The sequence below is a fragment of the Rhinatrema bivittatum genome, chromosome 10 (genome assembly GCF_901001135.1).
Source record: "Rhinatrema bivittatum chromosome 10, aRhiBiv1.1, whole genome shotgun sequence".
Taxonomy (NCBI): Eukaryota; Metazoa; Chordata; class Amphibia; order Gymnophiona; family Rhinatrematidae; genus Rhinatrema; species Rhinatrema bivittatum.
The window spans coordinates 72806818-72829056 of NC_042624.1; the positions used below are offsets into that span (position 1 = coordinate 72806818).

Consider the following 22239-nt stretch of genomic DNA (forward strand, 5'->3'; position numbering starts at 1 on the left):
TGATGCATAAGATTCTAATGAAAAAATTGAAATGAAAGAACTAATACAAAAAGAACAAAACATGTTCTTACAATGTGTTAACATGTACAAAATTCCTGTTAACACTCCTTGCTTTATAATATTTTGGGGCCATTGTTTTAAATTACTGTTTCAGAAAATATTAGGATGGGGTTTAAACAAAGCCCTGGTAAGGCCAAATTAGCAAAACTATTTTTACTGCTTTTGTGTCAATGGGGAAAATGATTAGTACATTACTTAGTCTGCCTCATTGCAGTTTGGCTAATTTGTGATCACCAATGTTGCAGTGCTGCATAAAACTTTAAAAGCAATGATACTCAAACATTTTCGCTTAGCAGATTATACTCAGCTGCTCCTTATTTTAGTCTTTGGGTCCTTTTGACTCTATGCAGTTCCATAGTGTAAACAAGCCATATTGAGTGTCCTGAAGAGCTGCAAGCTGCGTATCTCTGTGGATAGGTTGAATTTCCTGAAGGATGGGTATGGGAACACTGGCAGTCGTCTGTGTCAAGATTCCTAGTAGTGTCTTCAGTTTCCTTTACAAAGCAAGATCTAATTGCCCCTCCTCACCCCCCCCACAAAAACCCCTTCAATGATGTGAAAGGTATTTCTAGATTTGAAATTACCGTATATGTTTATCTATATAGCAAGATTGGAACTGAGCACAATGCAGAGATTAAACCATCTCTCTTTTGTATCCCTTTAGGCATATTCTGTGTATGATGAAGAGATTGGCTACTGCCAGGGGCAGTCTTTCCTTGCTGCTGTTTTGCTGCTGCATGTGAGTAAAGTGCAATTTGGGAGAGAGGAACAGGATGGGAACTGGTGACTGAGTTGTTTGATTAATACCTCTGGAGACATAGTATGAAATCCCAGTTTAGGCCTCTGATGAAATGAGCTGTGTTAGCTCTGCCTAGTCTCGCATGGGCTTCTGTGTCCCATATATAGCAAAGCTTCCACACTACAGATTGGCAAAATGGTTTATTGTTGCTCAAGAGTGGCACAGTAGGGGTTTATGCTACAAGAACCCAAAACCCTGACCTAATAATATCTCATCCAAAAAATAAAAAGGGGGGGCTCTTGTTTACACATTGTCTGATATCATATTGCATGTAAAACAGCCAATTATGTAAAGCCAGAGCAGTATTTGTATAATCATATACCGGTTTTTAAATTTTAGTTTGCAAATAAAAATTCACTCTTGAAAAAAAAGTATTCAGTGCACCAACGAGAAAGGGATTAAACTTTGTCAGATCATTTATCAAATTTGTAGTTCAAGCCAAAAATAACCAACTATTACCAAAACGACCAAAGTGCATACAAACTGAACCACATTTTCTTTACTGTTCAAAACATGTCTGCTAATGTCAGATGTAAAGGAATCTGATGTATAAGGGACTAATAAGCAAACACAAAGCCTTTCTCTGATGGAATCAATGCAAAGGAGATAAGCTCTTAAAGGGAAAGGCAGCCTGTTAAATGAAAAAAGAAAAAAGGCAGACCGTCTATTAATAAAAAATCTGGCCACTCAGTTTCTCTATTCAGTCCATTAGGAATGACAGTGTCCCAGTTTTGTTGCATCAAACGTTGGTTGTAATCACCTCCCCTCTTTGGAAAGGACTTTGTTGAAACACTGTCGGTGCTGGGCTGTTCCTTGGTGTCCATATTGTTTGTTTCACAATGGTTGAAGACAGACTGAAAGATGATTATAAGCTTCTAAGCTAAGTGACATCCTTCTGTTATTCATCTCTGATGGTGTTATGTGATTGCTGCTTCATACACTCTAGCTTGGGAGTTTTGGCAACCATTGGTGATTTATGGCTTAAGCCACAAATTTGATAGGTGACCTCACAGTGTCTACTTCCTTTCGTGTTGGCGCACTGCATACTTTTATTCAAGAAGGAGTTTATATTTGCACACTAAAATTAAAAAGCTGGTAAATGATTATACAAATAGTGCTATAGCCATATCTAATGGCTGTTTTGCATGCGATATAATAACAGAAAATATTTAAACAAGAGCCTTCCCTTTTTCGGTTTTTTGAACAGTAGGGTTGCTGCTGCCAGAGGTGTGGAGGGTGTGAAGAAAAAACTTGTTTCCATCATGCTTGACTTTATCCAGTGCTTTATATTTTTTATAAGAACTAATACAATTTTGTAGTATTAAAAAAGAGGCAGAAACTATTTAAATTTTAAGTAAGTGATGTCCTGTTGTCAGTTTTATCAACCAGTTACTTGGATTTGTATACAAAACTTATAATATGAACAGTTGGTAGAAAAAAAAAAAACAATATACGCATCAAAAATTGAGGAACATCTGTTCTTAAAAAAGCATTTAGTACATGGATTTGCATTTTTGAGCTTAAGTTAGTACAGGAGGTTTCTCTGCAAACATTTGATTCTGCTTAATAAACATTTTTTGTGTAACAATATAAATTTCCCTGCCATAGTGATTTATTAGGATTCAACCAGATCTGCATTGGTTTACATTTTTTTGTACTGAAACAGGGCAGGAAGTTTCCCTGCAATATTCAGTTTTAAGAACTCTGATAAAGCCGAGTGAGGTATGCGGCAAAGAATCTGGAGTGGCTCTGTGAGTCCAGAATGTGCTGAAACTGTGAAACACTTCAGTGATTACACTTTTGTCTACAGAGAAAAAAATGTGGCTTTCCTAGAACTGTAAAGGAATTTGAGCAAATGGGTTGATGCAGTAAATTTTGTTGATATTCACATAAGTGTTAATATGAATAATTAACTTAATGTTTATTAATAATGCTTTTAATGTGCATTAATTAACTTTCACTAACATCAATGCAAAATCTAAACATCAATGCAAAATCTATGCAAAATAGATAATGAGCTGCAAAATTATGCTAATCAGTTGATTACCTGTGAGCGCATAGTAAAATATCACACTAAAACATGTAAACATTAACACAGGCCCATCAGTGCAAGGAACAACTCCATTACAGCAAAGTATAGTTAAACTATTTTTTGCACTAACGTTAATATGCTAACTTTAATGTAGTAGAATATACTCCAAAGTGATTTGCATGTCATTAACATGGGACTTTAGCACAAGCTAATTTATGCACATGAATGCACTTTGATACATCAGGCTCCATGTGTAATTACATGTAATTTTAATTTCTTTTCCTTTTTCATTTTCTTAAAAAAATTCACCTAGAAAAATCTAAAATCTCTGAGGACAAGCAGGACACATTGGGGCAGATTTTCAAAGGGGTACGCGCGTAACCCCCCCGAAAACCTGCCCCAAGCTCCCCCTGCTCGTGCCGAGCGCAAGCGCATCATGGGGCTCTGAATAAGGGGCTGGCGGGGGCGTGTCTGGGGGCGTGGTGGTGGGCCTGGGGCGTGTCCGGGGGCGTGGTGATGGTCCGGGGACGGGGCTGAGTGCTCTGGCACAGCAGCCTGTGCCGAGGCAGGGAGCCGGCGACGCGCGCAAGTTAGAGGCAGGTGTAACTCCACGAGATAAGGTAGGGGGGGATTTAGTTAGGGCCGGGGGGTGGGTTAGATAGGGGAAGGGAGGGAATGGTGTGGGGGACCAAAAAAAAGTTCCCTCCAAGGCCGCTCCGATTTTGGAGCGGCCTCGGAGGGAATGGAGGCAGGCTGTTCGGCTCAGCGCGCACAGGTTGCACAACTGTGCACCCCTCTGCGCTTGCCGACCCTGGATTTTATAACATGCACGCGGTAGCGCGCGCATGTTATAAAATCGGGCGTAGATTTGTTCGTGCCGGGTTGCGTGAACAAATCTGCGCCTCGCGTAAATTTAAAGATTTGCCCCATTGTTTTCACTTACAGCTGATGCCATCTGTCGGAGTGCAGATGGACCTGATAATATACAACTCTAAAGCACTTAATCATGCTCTAGTGAGCACAAATGAGTTTTCCTGAATCACTGTGTCCACGCAGAAAACCTCTGAAGATGGAATGGGTTAAAATAAATAATAAGAAATGAAATGAAGACTTCAGTTTTTTTTCTCCATGGAGCCCAATGGTCAACTTTTATGGAGCTCTCTTATTTTTCCCTCTTTTGAAATAAAATATTCTTAGAAAAGTGATTTTTTTCAACCTTTATTTGGTTCAGGTGCTTTTCTCCTTGGCAGTTCTTAGTTAGACATTTCAGCATTTTAAAATTTTTCTTTATTTATTGCATGTAAACTGTCTGCACTACTGCAGCAAGAACATCGAGTGACATTATTTGTCAAAATTCAGTCATTTGATTTCATTCAGCCACTTTTCAACCAAATGTCCCAAAAGGACCAAAATGTCCTCTGTGCAATCGAATGATGTCCATCATGGACCCACATGATTATATATGTGGTATATCTAGGGAACAAGCACAAAATCTGTGGTTGCAGCTCCTGCAAATAGATGCCTCCCAGAGGACATTGGACTTGCTTGGATTTTATGGAAAAGCTTTTTGGTTCAGATAAGTCCTATCCATTGGCTTTGAAAAGTCCAGAAGCTATACCCAACGCTGTTGTTACATTGATATTGGGGATAAATCGTTTTTCACAAAAGTCAAGTACCAGTAAGGGTCAGAGAGATAGAGCATCTTCTAGGTTCCTCTACCCAATGAAAGTAAATAATTCACTTCATTGGTACCAACCTCGGAGGATTCAACATCAATACATTAAGCAAAGATGAAGAAGCATTAGCATTGTTCCCCATTGCTGTGTGATGCAGAAAATTACTGGCTGTAGCCACTTACCCTTGAGGCAGTCTGGGGGATTGCAACAGTCTTCAGGAACCAACTACCAATACACCTCAGGTGTCCCAGGAAGATGTCATCACTTCTCCTGCTTCCCATGCAGCTTTGGCTTTGGCAGGTTTTGAGGAGGAGTTAGAGAGAAGGGTCCAGGAAGTGATGAGGTATAGTCTGGCTGATTCCAGTGAATCAACATCACATTGAGGCATCACATCAATGCAGAGACCCAGAGGGGCATCGGCATCAGTTCCCACTGTACCAATGTCAATCTCCAGCTCATCAGGAGAAGAAACTCCACCAATGTGCAGTGTGGCATTGTAGACAAGGCATCAACAGTCATGGGGATACCCTTATTCAGACCTTGGCTGCTATCAGGTGTAGACTCTTACAAATCTGTCACTATATTCTGAGTTGGAGTCTGAGCATTCCTAGAGATATGGTTATGGACCTGAGAACTACTCTGATCAGGAGTCAAGAGGTCTTCCCTCAGATTCCTTTCCTCCACAGAAAAGGACACTGCCTACACTGGAGAACATCTCCTTTGCCAAATTTGTTAAAGAAATGGCAGGGACCTTTCTTTTTCAGTTGGAAAAGGAGACTGAGCCCAGGGCACATATGTTGGTATTCTCTAGTTTATTAATCCCTCCAAGAATGTTGTGCAGTTCTGGTCCACAGTAATCTTAAAAGAGATACAGATGAAAATGTGGGACATCTCCTTCTCTATACCTCCAGTTAGTAGGAAGGCAGACAATATTGTGTCCAAAAGGCTCCTGGATTTGAAAAACAAAAGCTGCTCACCAGTTGAATCTGCTTTCAAAAAAGCCAAGAGGTCAAGAAAATATTCATTAATAACTCCTGTACCCTTGACTTGGTTGGTAGTAATATTTACCAGAACACTATGCTTTCTTCCCATATAAAACCCTACCAGCTCTAGTATATATGAGCTATTTTGCAGATGGTGAAGGCCCCGTCAGGTTCTCTCCTTCAAGTGAAGTGTGATCAGTTGGAATCATTAGTCGACAAGGATCAGGAGTGTGGAAGGTATTTGGTCAGCTCAAGATAGTATCAAGAGCCTCCGCTGTTAGGATTGGAGCTCGCAGATTCTCATAGCTACAAGCCTCAGATCTCCATTCAAATATGCAGGAAGGGAAAAATCTCTTTGGGGATAAGGTCAAGGAAGTAGTGGATCAAATTAAAGACTACTATGCAGCTACTTCTGACCCACCCTCCAAATGAACAAGGATTTTTGTGGGTGAGGCAACAAAGAAATACTTCTCTCTTCCAAAGAGGTGTTTCTCTCCACCTTTTTGTTCCCATTAACAACAGAGGCCTCGCTCTTTTCCATTTAGTAGATAACTCATAAGTCACAAGCAACTGCCTAGTCAAGTCTTGAGATAGGAATTTGACTGAATCCAGGAAAACATTGGCAATGTTCATGTTTCAGTTTTGGAGAACATACATGTGGGGGGGAAAACAGGGAGGATAACTTTCAAAACTGCTCATGTGCGCCCATATACTTAAAAACAAAGATGCATAAAATTTATATGCTGGCGGATCTAACAGCTCGACGCCATAAAACTTATGGGAAGTTTATACATATTTGGCGACCATACCGGGATTGGCTTACGCATGAATAGCATCTCCCTGGGATAGTACCTGCTAGGATTTTCTCTTGGGATGGACGTATTTCTCTGGTGCATTGTGGTGAAGTGTTGGGTTGGGGTAGGAAATGGGGAGGGGGGTTGGTCTCTTATTGTTCATATGTCTTTATACTTGGATTTTAGAGATTTATGGGTTAATCAGTGATCCGGTGAGAATCTGTATCACATCTGGTTAGAATACAATTGTAAGCTAGGGCTTTGTGTTTACTACGTTGGAGCACCTCCACTGAATGTTGAAGTGGAGATGTTATGCTATGTATTCTTTTGCATTCCTTGCTTTTGAGGAGTATTTCTTGTTCTGATGTTTTATGCTTCTGTATGAGCTGCTCTCTTTGTTTTGTACATCGTTTTCTAAGGATCTAATAAAGCTTGAAATAACAAAAAAAAAAAAAAGGGAAAGCGCTTGGCATTATTCCCTGAATTGAAAGGATGCTTACACCCACTTAGGGATACAAGAAATATCTCAGATTCATAATAGAGAAACCACCACCAATATTGCATGCTGATCTTCATTCTAGCATCAGTAGCATGTGTATTCACTAAGGGGCAGATCTTCAAACCTGCGCGCGGGCATAGATTTGTTCGCGCAACCCGGCGCGAACAAATCTACGCCCGATTTTATAACATATGCGTCCTGCCGCGTGCATTTTATAAAATCCAGGGTCGGCGCGCGCAAGGGGGTGCACAATTGTGCAACTTGCGCGCGCCGAGCCACCCAGGCTTCCTCCGTTCCCTCTGAGGCCACTCCAAAATCGGAGCGGCCTCGGAGGGAACTTTCCTTCTGCTCCCCCCCCACCTTCCCCTATCTAAACCACCCCCCAGCCCTATCTAACCCCCCCCTACTGTTATTGTTGAAGTTACGCCTGCCTCCGTGCAGGCGTAACTTGCGCGCACTGGCCAGCTGCTGGCGCACCATCCCCCAGCAAGGCGGCTGTTCCGGAGGCCTCAGTCCCACCCCCGGAATGCCCCTGGGCTGCCACCCCGCCCCCAGAACGTCCCTTTTTTGAAGCCCCAGGACATTCGCGCGTCCTGGGGCTTCGAGGGAGGAGGAATAGCCTAGTGGTTAGAGCAGTGGACTATGAACCAGGAGACCAGGGTTTGAGTCCTGCTGTCGTTCCTTGTGACCTTGGGCAAGTCACTTTACCCTCCATTGCCTCAGGTACAAAACTTAGATTGTAAGCCCTCTGGGGATAGGGAAATACCTACAGTACCTGAATGTAAACCGATGTGATATTTCAGATCGAATGTCGGTATATAAAAATAAATAAATATGTGCGTCCCAGCGCTTGTGCGCGCCACCGAGCCTATGCAAAATAGGCTCGGCATGCGCAGGGGCAGATTTTCTCGGGTTACATGCGTAGCCTTTGAAAATCTGCCCCTAAGAGGATATCTTTGAAACATGCATGCGCACCCATGTATGCATGTATATGGGCACACAATTTTACTATTTATTTATTTAAAATTACGTGTATCTTGCACTCATCAAAGTTTGGGGCAGGTATCATAAAAACACTCATAAAATTGCATAAACAAACATACAAAATAAACAGATACACTACAAGGGACTAGAGCCGATATCCGGAAACTTATGAACAATGGTAAGAAATTGTTTGCAGATTAATTGGTTGTGTTGGATGCCATTAATTCACTTAATGCGCTATTAAATAGATATGTTTTTAGAGCTGTCCGGAACATTTTTGGATCAGTGATGTTGCGAAGTTGTGCGAATAATGAGTTCCAAAGTGTTGGATCAGTTATTGAAAATGCTTGTTAACTGGAGTGAAGGAATCTCAAGGCGCATCTGACTGCTGGAATGTAGAGTTTTGCTGGGAGCTTATAATTTGAATATTGCTTTTGTCCAAGGTGAGGTGAGATTGTAAATTAGGTTGTAGATAATTGAAGCCAGCCTCTGTTGTTTACGGTAGTGTACTGGGAGACAATGGAGAGAAAAATGAACTGGTGTGATGTGGTCTCAAATCTTAGTCCCGGTTAATAAACGAGCTGCTGTACTTTAGGTGATCTGAAGTCTGCGAATGGTATTTTGAGGCAGTCCTATGAAAAGCGAATTGCAATAATCTAGTGAAACAAAAATAAATGATTGAAGAACAGTTCTAAAGTTGTTCGGATTCATGAAGGGTAAAAAGGGCTTGAATAGAGAATAGATCAGTTATTCTTTGCTCTGCCCTTTCTAGCCTCTCGCCTCCCCTCCAGTTCTCTGTACAGGAAGAGGAAGGGGAGAGGCTGCAACAAGAAGCAGAAGGCTCTTCTCTGATGAGTTAGATTTAGCACAGCTGGGAGGCAGCACATCTTAGGCTGACCTGCTAAACCCCGCCCCCCCCCCTCCCAGATTTTATGTGCCTTAGGCACAGGCCTAATGGGCCAGATTTTCAAAGGGTTACGTGCGCCGAGCCTATTTTGCATAGGCCTGGCAATGCGCGCAACCCCCAGGACGCGCGTATGTCCCAGGGCTTTGTGAAAGGGGCGGGGCAGGGGCGGGACCAAGGCCTCCGGCACTGCAGCTGTGCCGGGGAATCGTGCGCTGGCACTTGGCCGGCGTGTGCAACCTATTCCTGCCCAGAGGCAGGTGCAACTTATTAAATAAAGGTTAAGAGGAGGTTTAAGGTAGGGCTGGGGGGCGGGTTAGGTAGGGGAAGTGAGGGGAAAGTGGTGGGGGCGGAGGGAACAGGGAAAGCCATCGGGGCTCCCCTAGGGCTAGGCGCATGCAAGGGGCACAAGTGTGCACCCCCTTGTGTGCGCCGACCCCGGATTTTATAACATGCGCACGGCTGCGCGCGCATGTTATAAAATCGGGCATAGATTTGTACGCACACAAATCTACGCCCGCGCGTACGTCTTAAAATCTGGCCCAATGTGCCTATTGGAAAATCCATTCCTGTCTAACCTATGAGCTTCCAGTCTCAAAAAATAACTATTTAATCCCTATGAGGTCTGTATTCAGACATAGCCCAGATAGCAGAGTTAGCCGGATAAACTTATCTGACTAATTTTGGAGGCATATTCAGCAGTGCAGTCACACTATTGAATATAGCCAGCTGTCTTAATCAGTTAGCCAGATAACTATAGCCAGCTCTTTGAGTCGACCAGAGAGAGAAGTGGATCACAAATGACAATGATGATAATAAATAGATAATCACAATAAAATACAAAGGTATACGTTTATAAAACACACAGAACAAACCATAAAATTATCATGTATAAATTTAATTAAAGTAAAATGCTTTAACTTTCTTCCTAAAAAGTTTGATATCCTTTTCCTCTCGTAAAGCAACTGGTAATGTGTTCCATAAAACTGGCCCTGCGCAGGAAAAAGCCTGAGCACACAAAACTTGCAATTTTAGCTGATGCAATGAGAGTATGACAAGTACCTGAGACCCTGAGGAACATAACGTCCATGAGAGAACATACAGTCTCAGAACACCACTCAAATTACAAGGGCTATCCCCATACAATAATTTGTGAATAACTGTAAATTAAACTGGGCATGCCATCCACCAGAAGCCAAAGAAGGCTAACCAGTGTAGGCATAATATTATCATGCAAAGTAATTCCTTTAACATTCATACAGCCACATTTTGAATTAATTGCAACGTCTGCATGTGAGCTTTAGGTAAACCCACATACAGCGCACTGCACTAATTCAGTTGGTCTTATAACATGGCTTGCAACACCTATCTAAAATATTCTTGTGATAGAAAACTTTTAAGAGGTTGTATTAATTTCAGTTTATAAAAGGCAGTCTAACATTACTCCTAAATTTCTAGTTTCAAACACTATTAATTAAAAAATCCCTTCATACAACATATTTCAAGAGTCCTTTCATGAAACATATCTACCCACACATAACACAGTTGTCTTTGACATATGTAATGCTACTGCATTTTCATTCAACAAACTACTGATTACCTTCATATTATTTTGAAATCTAGACTCGGGGATTTCCCCACCTTTAGAACAAGGAATAGAAAACGAGATATTATCGGCATATATAAAATGTTATATTTAATGATTTCAAAACATTACTGTGGGATGTAAATCATTATTAAATAAAACTGCAGAAAGTGCAAATCTTGAAGGACTGCACTGTATTTTTTCTATGCAAAACATAAGTTTCCCACATGGACTACTGAAGTCTATCCTGCAGGAAAGACTTAAACCAGGCTAAAAACAATCCTTCCAACCCAATTTGTTGAATATGGGAAATTATCTTACTATGATTTATAGTGTCGAATGCCGATGATATGCCTAATTGCACCAAAATTCCAGATTATCCTTTGTCCAACTTTGAGTGGAAAATATCTAATAAAGATAAAGGTGAACTGGTAGATGTAGTGTATTTGGATTTTCAGAAGGCGTTCAACAAAGTCCCTCATGAGAGGCTTCTAAGCAAACTAAAAAGTCATGGGATAGGAGGCGATGTCCTTTCGTGGATTACAAACTGGTTAAAAGACAGGAAACAGAGTAGGATTAAATGGTCAATTTTCTAAGTGGAAAAGGGTAAACAGTGGAGTGCCTCAGGGATCTGTACTTGGACCAGTGCTTTTCAATGAATATATAAATGATCTGGAAAGGAATACGACGAGTGAGGTTATCAAATTTGCGGATGATTCAAAATTATTCAGAGTAGTTAAATCAAAAGCGGATTGTGATACATTACAAGATGACCTTGCAAGACTGGAAGATTGGGCATCCAAATGGCAGACGAAGTTTAATGTGGACAAGTGCAAGGTGTTGCATATAGGGAAAAATAACCCTTGCTGTAGTTACACAATGTTAGGTTCCATATTAGGAGCTACCACCCAGGAAAAAGATCTAGGCATCATAGTGGATAATACTTTAAAATTGTTGGCTCAGTATGCTGCAGCTGTCAAAAAAGCAAACAGAATGTTAGGAATTATTAGGAAGGGAATGGTTAATAAAACGGAAAATGTCATAATGCCTCTATATCGCTCCATGGTGAGACCGCACCTTGAATACTGTGTACAATTCTGGTCGCCGCATCTCAAAAAAGATATAGTTGTGATGGAGAAGGTACAGAGAAGGGCAACCAAAATGATAAGGGGAAAGGAACAGCTCCCCTATGAGGAAAAACTAAAGAGGTTAGGGCTGTTCAGCTTGGAGAAGAGATGGCTGAGGGGGGATATGTTAGAGGTCTTTAAGATCATGAGAGGTCTTGAACGAGTAGACGGTTATTTACACTTTCGAATAATAGAAGGACTAGGGGGCATTCCATGAAGTTAGCAAGTAGCACATTTAAGACTAATCGGAGAAAATTCTTTTTCACTCAGCGCACAATAAAGCTCTGGAATTTGTTGCCAGAGGATGTGGTTAGAGCAGTTAGTGTAGCTGGGTTCAAGAAAGGTTTGGAGAAGTTCTTGGAGAAGTCCATTAACAGCTATTAATCAAGTTTACTTAGGGGTAGATTTTCAAAGGGTTATGAGCTGACGACCCGTGTAACCTGCTTCTGCTATGGAATCTTAGGTAAGTATAAAACCAAAAATTTCTAGGGTAGTTAGCAGGGTTTTAAGGGTTGGAGCTAGTTGGGTAAAACAGAGGCAGGTTAGGTAGGGGGTTTAGGAAGTCTGCTTCTGTACTGGAGCAGACTGGGGGGAACTGGGGAAAAGGTCTATTACATCACCGTGCACATCTACTAAACCCCTCCTCCACTTATGAGTGATAGATGGTATTCACGCGCAGATGCACGTGCCGATATAAAATTGGACGTGCATGTGTGCTTGGATAAGCAATTTTATAACATGTGTGCATTTATGAGCATGTTATAAACTCGACACGTCCATGTGCTTGCGCCGACAACTGTGCGCACATGGATGCCCGCATGTGGGTCTTAAAATCTACCTTTTAATTTTGAAAACAATTAACCAAAGTGTCACTACTAGAATCTCTTGTTTACCTAGGCATTTCACTTTTTTCTGTAAGTGGGTACAATAAATTGTAGACCTCAGATAAAGAAATCCACAAATTGACTGTATCTTTAACCAATAAGCTAAAGTCCCCATCACCCTTAGTTATAAGTTCTACCGAAGGAAATCATTTTTGGCTAAAACTTTCCAAGTTTACTAGAGGTCTACACATTCTATATATGGGCATCTTGGACTAGTCCCTGAATCATATAAATGGAATAAAATTAGATTATGGTCTGACCATAAATACTTTAGGATACTATTTAAAACATCAACTTTAATCCATTTTTATGACAAAATAATATATCCAAAACATGTGCAGCCTTATGTGTAACAATTTGTGACTACAGTGGGTCAGTTTTTTGGGAAACCAGATAGTGCAATTCAATTCACTTTGATCTATGTATTCACCATTTTGCTGATCATCAAGCTATCCTGGTTGGAGCTGTGGTAATCCTTGATTCCAAAGTATCTCCAAGTCACAGTGACATGTTATGGAGTCTCAATTTAGTGGACCCTTGGGCCGACCTGCAAGAGACTGGGAAAGGTATTCAATGTCTCTGGTGCATCGCAGGCCGGGAGGCAGATGTTCAGGCAGGACGTAGAGGTGCTCTTCACCCTGGAAGCCGGTACTCCCCCGGGAGGAGCCCGTAGGAGCCCAGCCGCTGGGACTTAGGTGAGGCTTCAACCTTGGAAGCCGTAGCCCCCCCGGGAGGAGCCCGTAGGAGCCCGGCCGCTGGGACTAGGCGGTTGGATGATCTTGAGACTGAAGCGAGCAGGCTGATGAGCAGGACTGAGAACTGGAACCAGACTAGAACAGTAGACAGGAACTGTAGCAAGACTCGGATACTGGAACCAGGCAAGAACTGTAGCAAGACTCGGATACTGGAACCAGGCAGGAACTGTAGCAGGACTCGGGTACTGGAACCAGGCAGGAACTGTAGCAAGACTCGGGTACTGGAACCAGGCAGGAACTGTAGCAAGACTCGGGAACTGGAACCAGGCAGGAACTGTAGCAAGACTCGGGAAATGGAACCAGGCAGGAACTGTGGCAGGCAAGCAGGAACCAAGCAGGTACTGTAGCAGGCAAGCAGGAACCAAGCAGGTACTGTAGCTGGCAAGCAGGAACGGCGCGAGTTCCAAGGCAGCTCACTCCGGGGCACAGAGCAACAGGGAACCGGTAGGCAAAGGCAAAGACTGAGTGTCCGCGGCCGGCTTATCAAGGCCGCGGCGTCTGACGTCAGGAACTGGGCGGAGTCACCACTGGCGGGAAACGGCCTAGAAAAGCACTCAAGTGGCGTGCGCACGCGCCTAAAGGCAGGGCGTCCATGGGAGGCTTTCCGGCGGCGCAGCCCTCACGGGGACGCCGCCGAACAGGCCACGAACTAGGCCAACAGAATCGGGAACAGGTCCAGGAACTTGGAGGTAAGGGTCTGGTCGTGGCACTCGCGGCCAGAACCGTAATAGTGACATTCTTATTTAGTCCCTGAAAATATTTTAAAATGTTCTAAGGTTTAGATTGTGTGTTCTAGTCTGTACTAATAACTTAAAAGTAGAATTTCACTGGGCAAATGAGCAAGAAAGTTATCCAGATAACATTACCCAGATAAGTGTTCTGCTGAATATGCCTGGATAAAGTTGGACAGATATTTTTTTTCATACATTTACACATCTAACTTTAGCTGGAAAGCCCTGAACATCAGCGTTCATTTGTTAAAATTTAGCCACACCCTGGAACACCTCCATCACCACCTCTGTTTATCCGGCTAAATTTGGTGCGGGTAATAAGTTACCCGGACAAAATTTAGCTGGACAGTGTGGGTTAATAGTTAAATCTTGGATTTTGTCCCAGCACCTTATAAAGTTACCAAGACAAACCCTTTAAATATCATCCTCAAAGTTGACATAGTTATTGTTTTAGATAATCCAGGAAAAATGAACATAAAAACTTAAGAATTGCCATTCTGGGACAGACCAAGGTCCATCTAGCCCAGCATCCTGTCTCCAATAGTGGCCAATCCAGGTTGAAAGTACCTGGCAGATCTAATTCCTATTACTCATTTCCAGAGGTAGCAATAACTTTCTTTAGTCTACCTGCTAATAATGTGTTATGGATTGTTTCCTCCAGAACTTGTCGAAACCTCTTTTAAACCCCACTATGCTGGTCACCTTGATCACGTCGTCTGATAGTGTACTGAGTGAAAAAGTACTTTTTACGATTTGTTTTGAATCTGCTGGTTGTTAGTTTTTTATGGAATATCCCCTTGTTTTAGTATTATTTGAAGGGGTAAATAACCATCCTTTATTTTCTTGTTCCAACCCACTCAGGATTTTATAAACTTCTATCATGTCCCCCCCTCTCATCTTTTTTCCAAACTGAAGAGCCCTTGCTTGCGAAGCCTCTAATCATAGGAGAAATGTTGTGTCCCCTTTATCATTTTTGTTGCCCTCCTCTATACCTTTCTAGTTCTGCTATGTCTTTCTTGAGATGGAGTGACCAGAGCTGCACAAAACACTCAAGGTATGGTCGCATCATTGCTCGATTCAGAGGCAAGGTGATATTTTCCATTTTATTTTCCATTCCTTTTCGGATCGTTCTTAACTTCTATTTGCTATTTGGATTGCTGCCACACACTGAGTCAAGGATTTTAATGTATTGTCCATAAGGCCTCCAAGGTCCTTTTCCTGATAAGTGCCTTCCAGAATAGAACACCTAGCATTGTGTACCTGTAGTTGGGATTATTTTTCTCTGTGTGCATCAATTTGCACTTTTCTACATTAAATTTTCTCTGCCATTCAGTTGCCCAGTTTCCCTGTCTTCTAGACTTACAAGAACTTTCTGCAGTTGCTTGCAATCATTTTAATACATTTTAATAATTTTGTGTTATCTGCAAATTTGATCACCTCACTTGTTCCCTTTTCCAGATTATTTATGAATATGTTAAACAGCATAGGTCTCTGTGGTACTCCACGGATGATGACCTTTCTCCATTTGAGAAAACTAACCATCTAGTCCTACTCTCTGTTTCAACTTTTATCCAGTTACCAGTCTAGAATAGAACATTGCCTCCTATCCCATGACTGTAATTTCCTGAGGAGACTCTCATGGGGGACTTTGTCCATTGTTTTCTGAAAGTCCAACTATACTATATCAACCAGTTCAGCTTTATCACCAGTTCAAAAATTTCAGAAAAAATTGGAAAGGCAAGACTTCATCTTGTTAAAACCATTTTGACTCTTCTCCATTACGCATGACTATCTATATGGCCAGTAATTTTAAGAATGGCTTTTACCATTTTACCTGGCACTGATATCAGGCTCGTTGTTCTAAATCCTAGGTCACCCTTAGAACATTTTTTAAAAATTGGAGTCACATTGGCCATATTCCAGTCTTTAGGAATCAGGGCTGTTTTAAATAAAGGTTAGAAATGTTTAGTAACAGGTTAGCAATTTCATGTTTTATTTCTTTTAAAACTCTGGCGTGACATCTGGCCTCAGTGATTTGTTACTCTTTAGTTTGTCAATCTAACCTATTATATCCTCCATTGTCACAGAAATTTGTTTTAATTGCTCAGAATCTCCACCATTAAAGAATGTTTCAGATGTAGGCATGTTCCCAACATCCTCCTCCATAAAGACTGAGGCAAAGAATTTATTCATTTTTTCTGCTATTTCCCTGTGCTTCCTGAGCACCTCTTTTGCTCGTCAGTCATCTAGTAGTGAAAATGACTCCTTCACAGGCTTTTTGCTTTGAATGTACTTGGAAAAACTTTCATTATTAGTTTTTGCCTCCCTAGTAAGCTTTTTCTCAAATTCTTTATTGGCCTTTCTAACTACTGTTTTACATCTGACTTGCTTGCTTATGCTCTTGCCTATTTTAATAATTTGGATCTGCTTTCCATGTTTTAAACTATGCTCTTTTAGCTTTAACTGCCTCCTTTACCTCACCTTTAAACCATGCTGGAAGTTGTTTGGTCTTCCTTCAGTCTTTTTTAATACATGGAATACATTTTATCTGGGCTTTCAAAATGGTACTTTTAAACAATATCCATACTTCATGCAGAGTTTTAACCTTTGCAACCCCTCTTTTCAGATTTTCTCTAATTTCTCATTCTATCATAGTTTCCCTGTTAAAGTTAAATGCCACTGTAAAGGTTTTACTTAATGTTCTCCCTCTAGTGATTTTATCAAATTTGATTGCATTATGATCGCTATTGCTCATCAGCCCCATCACAGCAACCCTGCGTGCCAGGTCATGTGTTCCACTGATGACTAGATCTAAAGTAGCTGCCTCAATCATTGGTGCTAGGACAAGCTGCTCCATGAAGCAGTCATTTATAGCATCTAGAAACTTAACCTTTCTAACATGCTGCAGTGAGACATTGACCCGGTTCTTTGGTAATTGAAAAATAAAAAAAAAACTCAGTTGCAGCAGAAAGCCTTATAGGACATAGCTACTAATGGATTTTTCTAGGAAATGTAGTAAGAGAATCCATGATAGAGGAACAGAGAAGGCAACAAGAAGAAACCTACACGCTAAACCAGAAGGAATTCAACAGATAAGAACAAACATTCCTGAAGCAGAAGAGTACCATAAAGCCTTTTGGAATACATTGAGCAAGCTTTTCTGTTAGAAGTGAGTGACAAAAAATGATTTTATGCCCTGAAGCAGTTATCCTGCAAAATGTTGGCAACGCCATTTTTTTTAACTCTTTTAATTAGAGGAAACTCAGCGTTTCAAAAGTTGTATGAAAGTTGCACAGCATGCAAGAAAATTGATCATGCTATTAAGATAATTACATTTTTCAATTTTATTTTGAACATCTGATGTTTGCACCATTGGGAACACTGCTGTTACTTTTTATACAAATATATACAAACTATACATAAAAGAAGAAAAAATTGTTCTCAAGAATAAATAGAGAGGTTTTTTAGGGGCAGGTACCAGGCTGGGGACATGCAAAATATTTCATATATCACATGATATTGCCACATTAGTGCTCTATTGCACGATATAAGCTGTTAACTTGTATTAGAGCTCACCGTTGCTTGATGCCACACCCAGGGACCATCATCAGAGGCCAGCCAGCACCATTTAGAAAATGGCTCAGGCAAACCCAAAGCCCTAGGAGGCACTCCGGGACCCACTAGACCAGTGGTTCTCAACCTTTTTTTGGCCGGGACACATCTGACAGATGGTTCTCACATGCGTGACACACTGAACATGTGACCATCACGGGGCTAAATGTAAACATGCACTCTGCATCCACAGGAATCCCCTCAACCCCCAGCAATGAGTGCAGAGCAGATCTAGAGCATTACCCTGTACAACTCACCATACAAAAAATATATTCTGGTTCTGATGACATCTCAGTAAAAGTAAAACAAACTCTTTACTACCAGGCACAATAGCCTTCCTTATGAAAAGACAGTAATTTACCACTAATGCATATCCTATTGAGAAAACACAACAAATAAGATTGATACAAATGCCTACATGCTAGTAAAATACCTCACCTCGGGCACACACCCAGAACTGACCTTCAAGTACAGAAAACCCACAAATTATAAATATGGAGACAAACTGGAATGGAAAACCAAAAAAGCCACTCTGCATGCAGTGTGAACCTGGAGAAATGGAAAGAGAAATATAGCACCTAACAGACTCTCAGGATTTGCAATAAGGCACACAAACTAACCCGCACAAAGTTACACCTGTATTATGGAACACACTCAAGCAGTAACAACCCTATCTAAGAAATACAACTATTAAACCAGGCCCTAAACACTAATACATTTCCTGTTGGGAAAACAGAATAAGCCAAGCTGCTATAGAGCCCCACACAGAAATAATTGTAAAGCAAATGTTATAAAACAGCTGCTGAACAGAATAATATCCAGCAATTAAAAACTCATACAAATTATTAAAACATGTCCAAATATCAATAAAATATTTCAAAACAGCAGACATCACATAATACCCAGTTATTAAAATGGCAGTCAATCAAGAAAAATAAATTTAAAAAGCCACCTTTTCTTACCCTCTCCAGCAACTCTCCTACTCTTTCCCTTCCAGGCCAATGGCACTCACCAGAAGCAGCAAGGACTGCTGAAGCTCTGTCCTTAGTCTTCTTCCTTAGCGCCCACAGACAGACAGACAGACACAGACACACACACATACACATACACACACACTCTCTCTCGGTCTCTTTCACACCAGTCATCTTCCTGACCAGTCTTCAATCACACTCATGCTCTCTTATATACAAGCTCTCAATCACACACAAATGGTCTCGCACTCATTCACTCCAGCTCTCACCCAGGCTTCCATTCATACCCACACACACAAGCTCTCACCCAAGCACCCATTCACACCAGCTCTCAATCAGGCTTCCATTCACACCCACACACACAAGCTCTCACTCATTCACACCCATAGACACAAGCTCTCACCCAGGCTTCCATTCACACCCACAGAAACAAGCTCTCACTTAGGCACCCATTCACACCCACAAACACAAGCTCTCACCCAGGCATCCATTCACACCCACAAACACAAGCTCTCACCCAGGCACCCATTCACACCCACACACACAAACTCTCACCAAAAACAACTTCTTCCTTCACTGCAGGGATAGGTTCCATTTCCGCCGCGGCTTTACTCCAGCGGGCCTTCTTTTTTCGGCACCACAGGGATGGGCTTCCATGGTGGCCTCGGTCAGAGTTGGTTTTCCTCTTCACTGCTACGGGGATGGGCTCCCTTAGCGGCCTTGCTTCGTTGGGGTCGGGTTTTCTTCTTCACCACTACGGGGATGGGCTCCCGTAGCAGCCTTGCTTTGTCGGAGTTCGACACTGCCGTTCCTCTCACCCTTTCCCCGGGTTATGCGATGCCTGCCTCACCGGCCAATCAAAGCCTTCTTACTACTCCCACTGGCAGGTAGAAGGGAGGAGGCTTCCGATTGGCCTGCACAGGGGCAGGCAGAATAAAGGAGGCTTTCCATTGGGCAGTGGGGGGTAGGAAGAAAGGAGGCTTCCAATTGGCCCGCGGGGGCTGGAAAAAGGGAGAAGGAAAGTACACCGGGGCAGTGGGACACCGGGAGACGCGACACACCTGCCAGTGTTTGGCGACACACTGATGTGTCGCGACACACCGGTTGAGAAGCGCTGCACTAGACTACCAAAGACTTCATATAAGTATAGAGGAGAGATTGGGAAGGATTAAAGGTACAGCGGAGTGGAGTGCAACTTTTGTAAGTTAAAGGGAGCAGGGTTTGGCACCAGGGAATAGGCCGTACCCAGCACCTTTACAGTTTTTGTTGTTTATGTTTTTACTTTTTATAGTTCAGATGCTTCTGGGAGTGGTAGGGTAGGATTGGAGGACAGGGGATCTCAAAAGACCCCAGCGCCGCCATCGTGTGATGCAGCCATGTATTTTTCCTGTGGTATTTTACTGCAGGGAAAAATAATGCAAAATTCAGAAATCTGCAGTACTGGGTCCTGCATATTAGTGAATCATGCAGTATTTCCCCCTCTGACTTAGTAAATAGACCCTTAAATTTATTGTATATCACTTCTACAGAGTGCCTCAATCTGAGGGCCTGTTACTTTGTTATGGGGAAAAATGTTAAGCTGGTTTGACAAGATTTGTTCTTTACAAATACATTTTCAGTAATTTTAGCACCATACTTTCAAATTATTGGCTCTTCATGGCCCTACTGGATAAGGAAGGGTTCAGTGGTGTTTAAAAGGGATGAGGATGAATTGTTTCAGTAAAGTGTATTTTCGGATGATTTCTAATATGCCTGTGAGAGACACTCTTCAGCATAATAAATTATGATGAAATAATTGATTTGAGATTTTTCACTTAAAATATTTGCACTGAACATAGTACAGTACCTTGTAAAAATCTTGCACAGAAATAAAGATTTAAAGCCTTTACTCCCTTGTACATTTTTCACATTCTGCTGTCTAAAAAATAAAAATCGAAATGCATTAAAGTAGAAGTTCCACCAGTCTATACAACATACTGTACTCATTCATCATGAAATTCATAGAAATATTCCAAAAGTAATTGCTGTAAGAATAAAAAACCCAAAGTCTTGATTTCATGTCTTTACACCTTTTTTCATAGCAAACTCAAATTAGCTTTTGTTCAAAAAAGTACCTTTAACAAGGCTCATAATATGTTAAATAGAGCCTATCTGCGTCCAGTCACAGTAGTTGAGCGTATTCAAATAATCCTGGTTGATGAATCAAGTTTTTTCTATTGTATAAAGTGAATTTGAAGCAAAGGTCAAAACATGCTGAATAAAGAGCTGCCTAAAGAACTCTGGAATAGCGTTATTCAAAGATACAGATTAGGGGAAGGCTATTCGAAAATTTAATTGTATTTGAATATCCCTTGGGGCAGTTCCAGGTTCACCATTGTAAAGTGGTAACAGTTTGTTTTCAAAACACTGCGAAGCAGGCCATCCCTCGAATATCAGTAGCGATGGGTTAAGGAAACTAATTTGGAAGGTCACTGTGAGGCTTATGATTACTTTAAAAGACCTACAATCTCTGGCTGAGACTGGGGAAAATAATAATTGGTCAATAATTTCAAGATTACTCCATAGGCATGGGCCTGTATGGGAGGGTGGCAAGAATGAAGCCACTGCTGAAGAACAGCTATAAGATGTGCTGCATAGCATTTGCAAAGAAACACTTAGGGGACAGTGAATTCATGTGAGAAACGGTTCTGATGAGACTGAAGTGAACATTTTGGTCTTAATGCTAAGGGAGATATGTGGCGTAAAACAAGCTACCAGCAAATGAAGAGTGAAAATAATTAAGACACATACTGGCTAATTTTAAAACGAACTTGCGGTGCACGAGCGAAAATTTGCTGGAATTTTAAATCGTGTATGTATTTGCATATGTATGTTTTAAAATATACCAACTGCGTGTAAGTATGCTCTTAATTTTAAGAGCTTATTCAGGTCAGCCAGCATGCGTGTCTTCCATAGGACTTTGTCGGCTTTACGTGCGTATGTAGGCAGATTTTAAAACACGCTCATGCGAGGGACAACCCAGTTTTTCCAGTTAGTCCATCATTTTGCCCAGTTAATAGTGAGGACTTCCAGACCCATCTGGTTCTTCATACTACATACCCCTCCCCCCCCCCCCCCCCCCCCCCCCGTTGACCCAGACCTCTCACCTTGTCCTGTAAGCTCTAAAGTTCGAGATCTACAGACTTGCTTCTCATCTGGAGCAGCAGTAAAGTTAAACGGATAACAAGCCAATGCATGCCGCAGTCTCCAGTTTTAAAATATGGAGTTATGTGAGTAACTGTTGGCCCTGACCCCCCCATGCCCCACCCCTTTTCTGCCGTCTTATTTCTTTTTTTTTTTTTGAAATTTTTTATTTAAGCTCTGACAGAACAATAAATACAGCATATCGTCAAGAGAAGAATATGCAACTGCACAGACAAGAGAACTACAGATCGTCAGAAAGAGAGCATTCAACGGCACCAACAATATAACACAGCCTGTGGTACACGTGTACTGATATGATGCTCATTACAAGTGCAATTGTTACATATTTGTGCACCCACAAAAATAAAATCATCTAAACCAATTCTGAATAGTAACATGTGTGTCATGTGTCATCGAGCTTCCCCCCTGTTTTTATCCCTCCCTAGGTTCCCCCCCCTACCCCCCACCCACCCCGTTGTCCATATTGCGCTACTCCAAGCAGACCCGCAGTCAGAAAATTAGCTCTGCTGGTTACGATTGGTTGTGTTTCCAAACTCGGTATGGCTCCCAGGTAGCATGGAATGTACGGACCCGGTCATGGGCTACTGCTGTCAGATATTCCAGCTGATATACTCTGTCCAATCTGGATAAGACCTGAGT

General features: G+C 41.8%; 1 protein-coding gene across 1 annotated transcript in view; it reads left to right on the forward strand.

Annotated features, from left to right (window-relative positions):
- The window catches only part of RABGAP1L (RAB GTPase activating protein 1 like), a 768100-nt gene that overhangs the window by 475166 nt on the left and 270695 nt on the right, over positions 1-22239 (forward strand). The window contains 1 exon segment of the mRNA XM_029618149.1: positions 725-799. Within this exon segment, the coding sequence (XP_029474009.1) occupies positions 725-799 (75 nt within the window).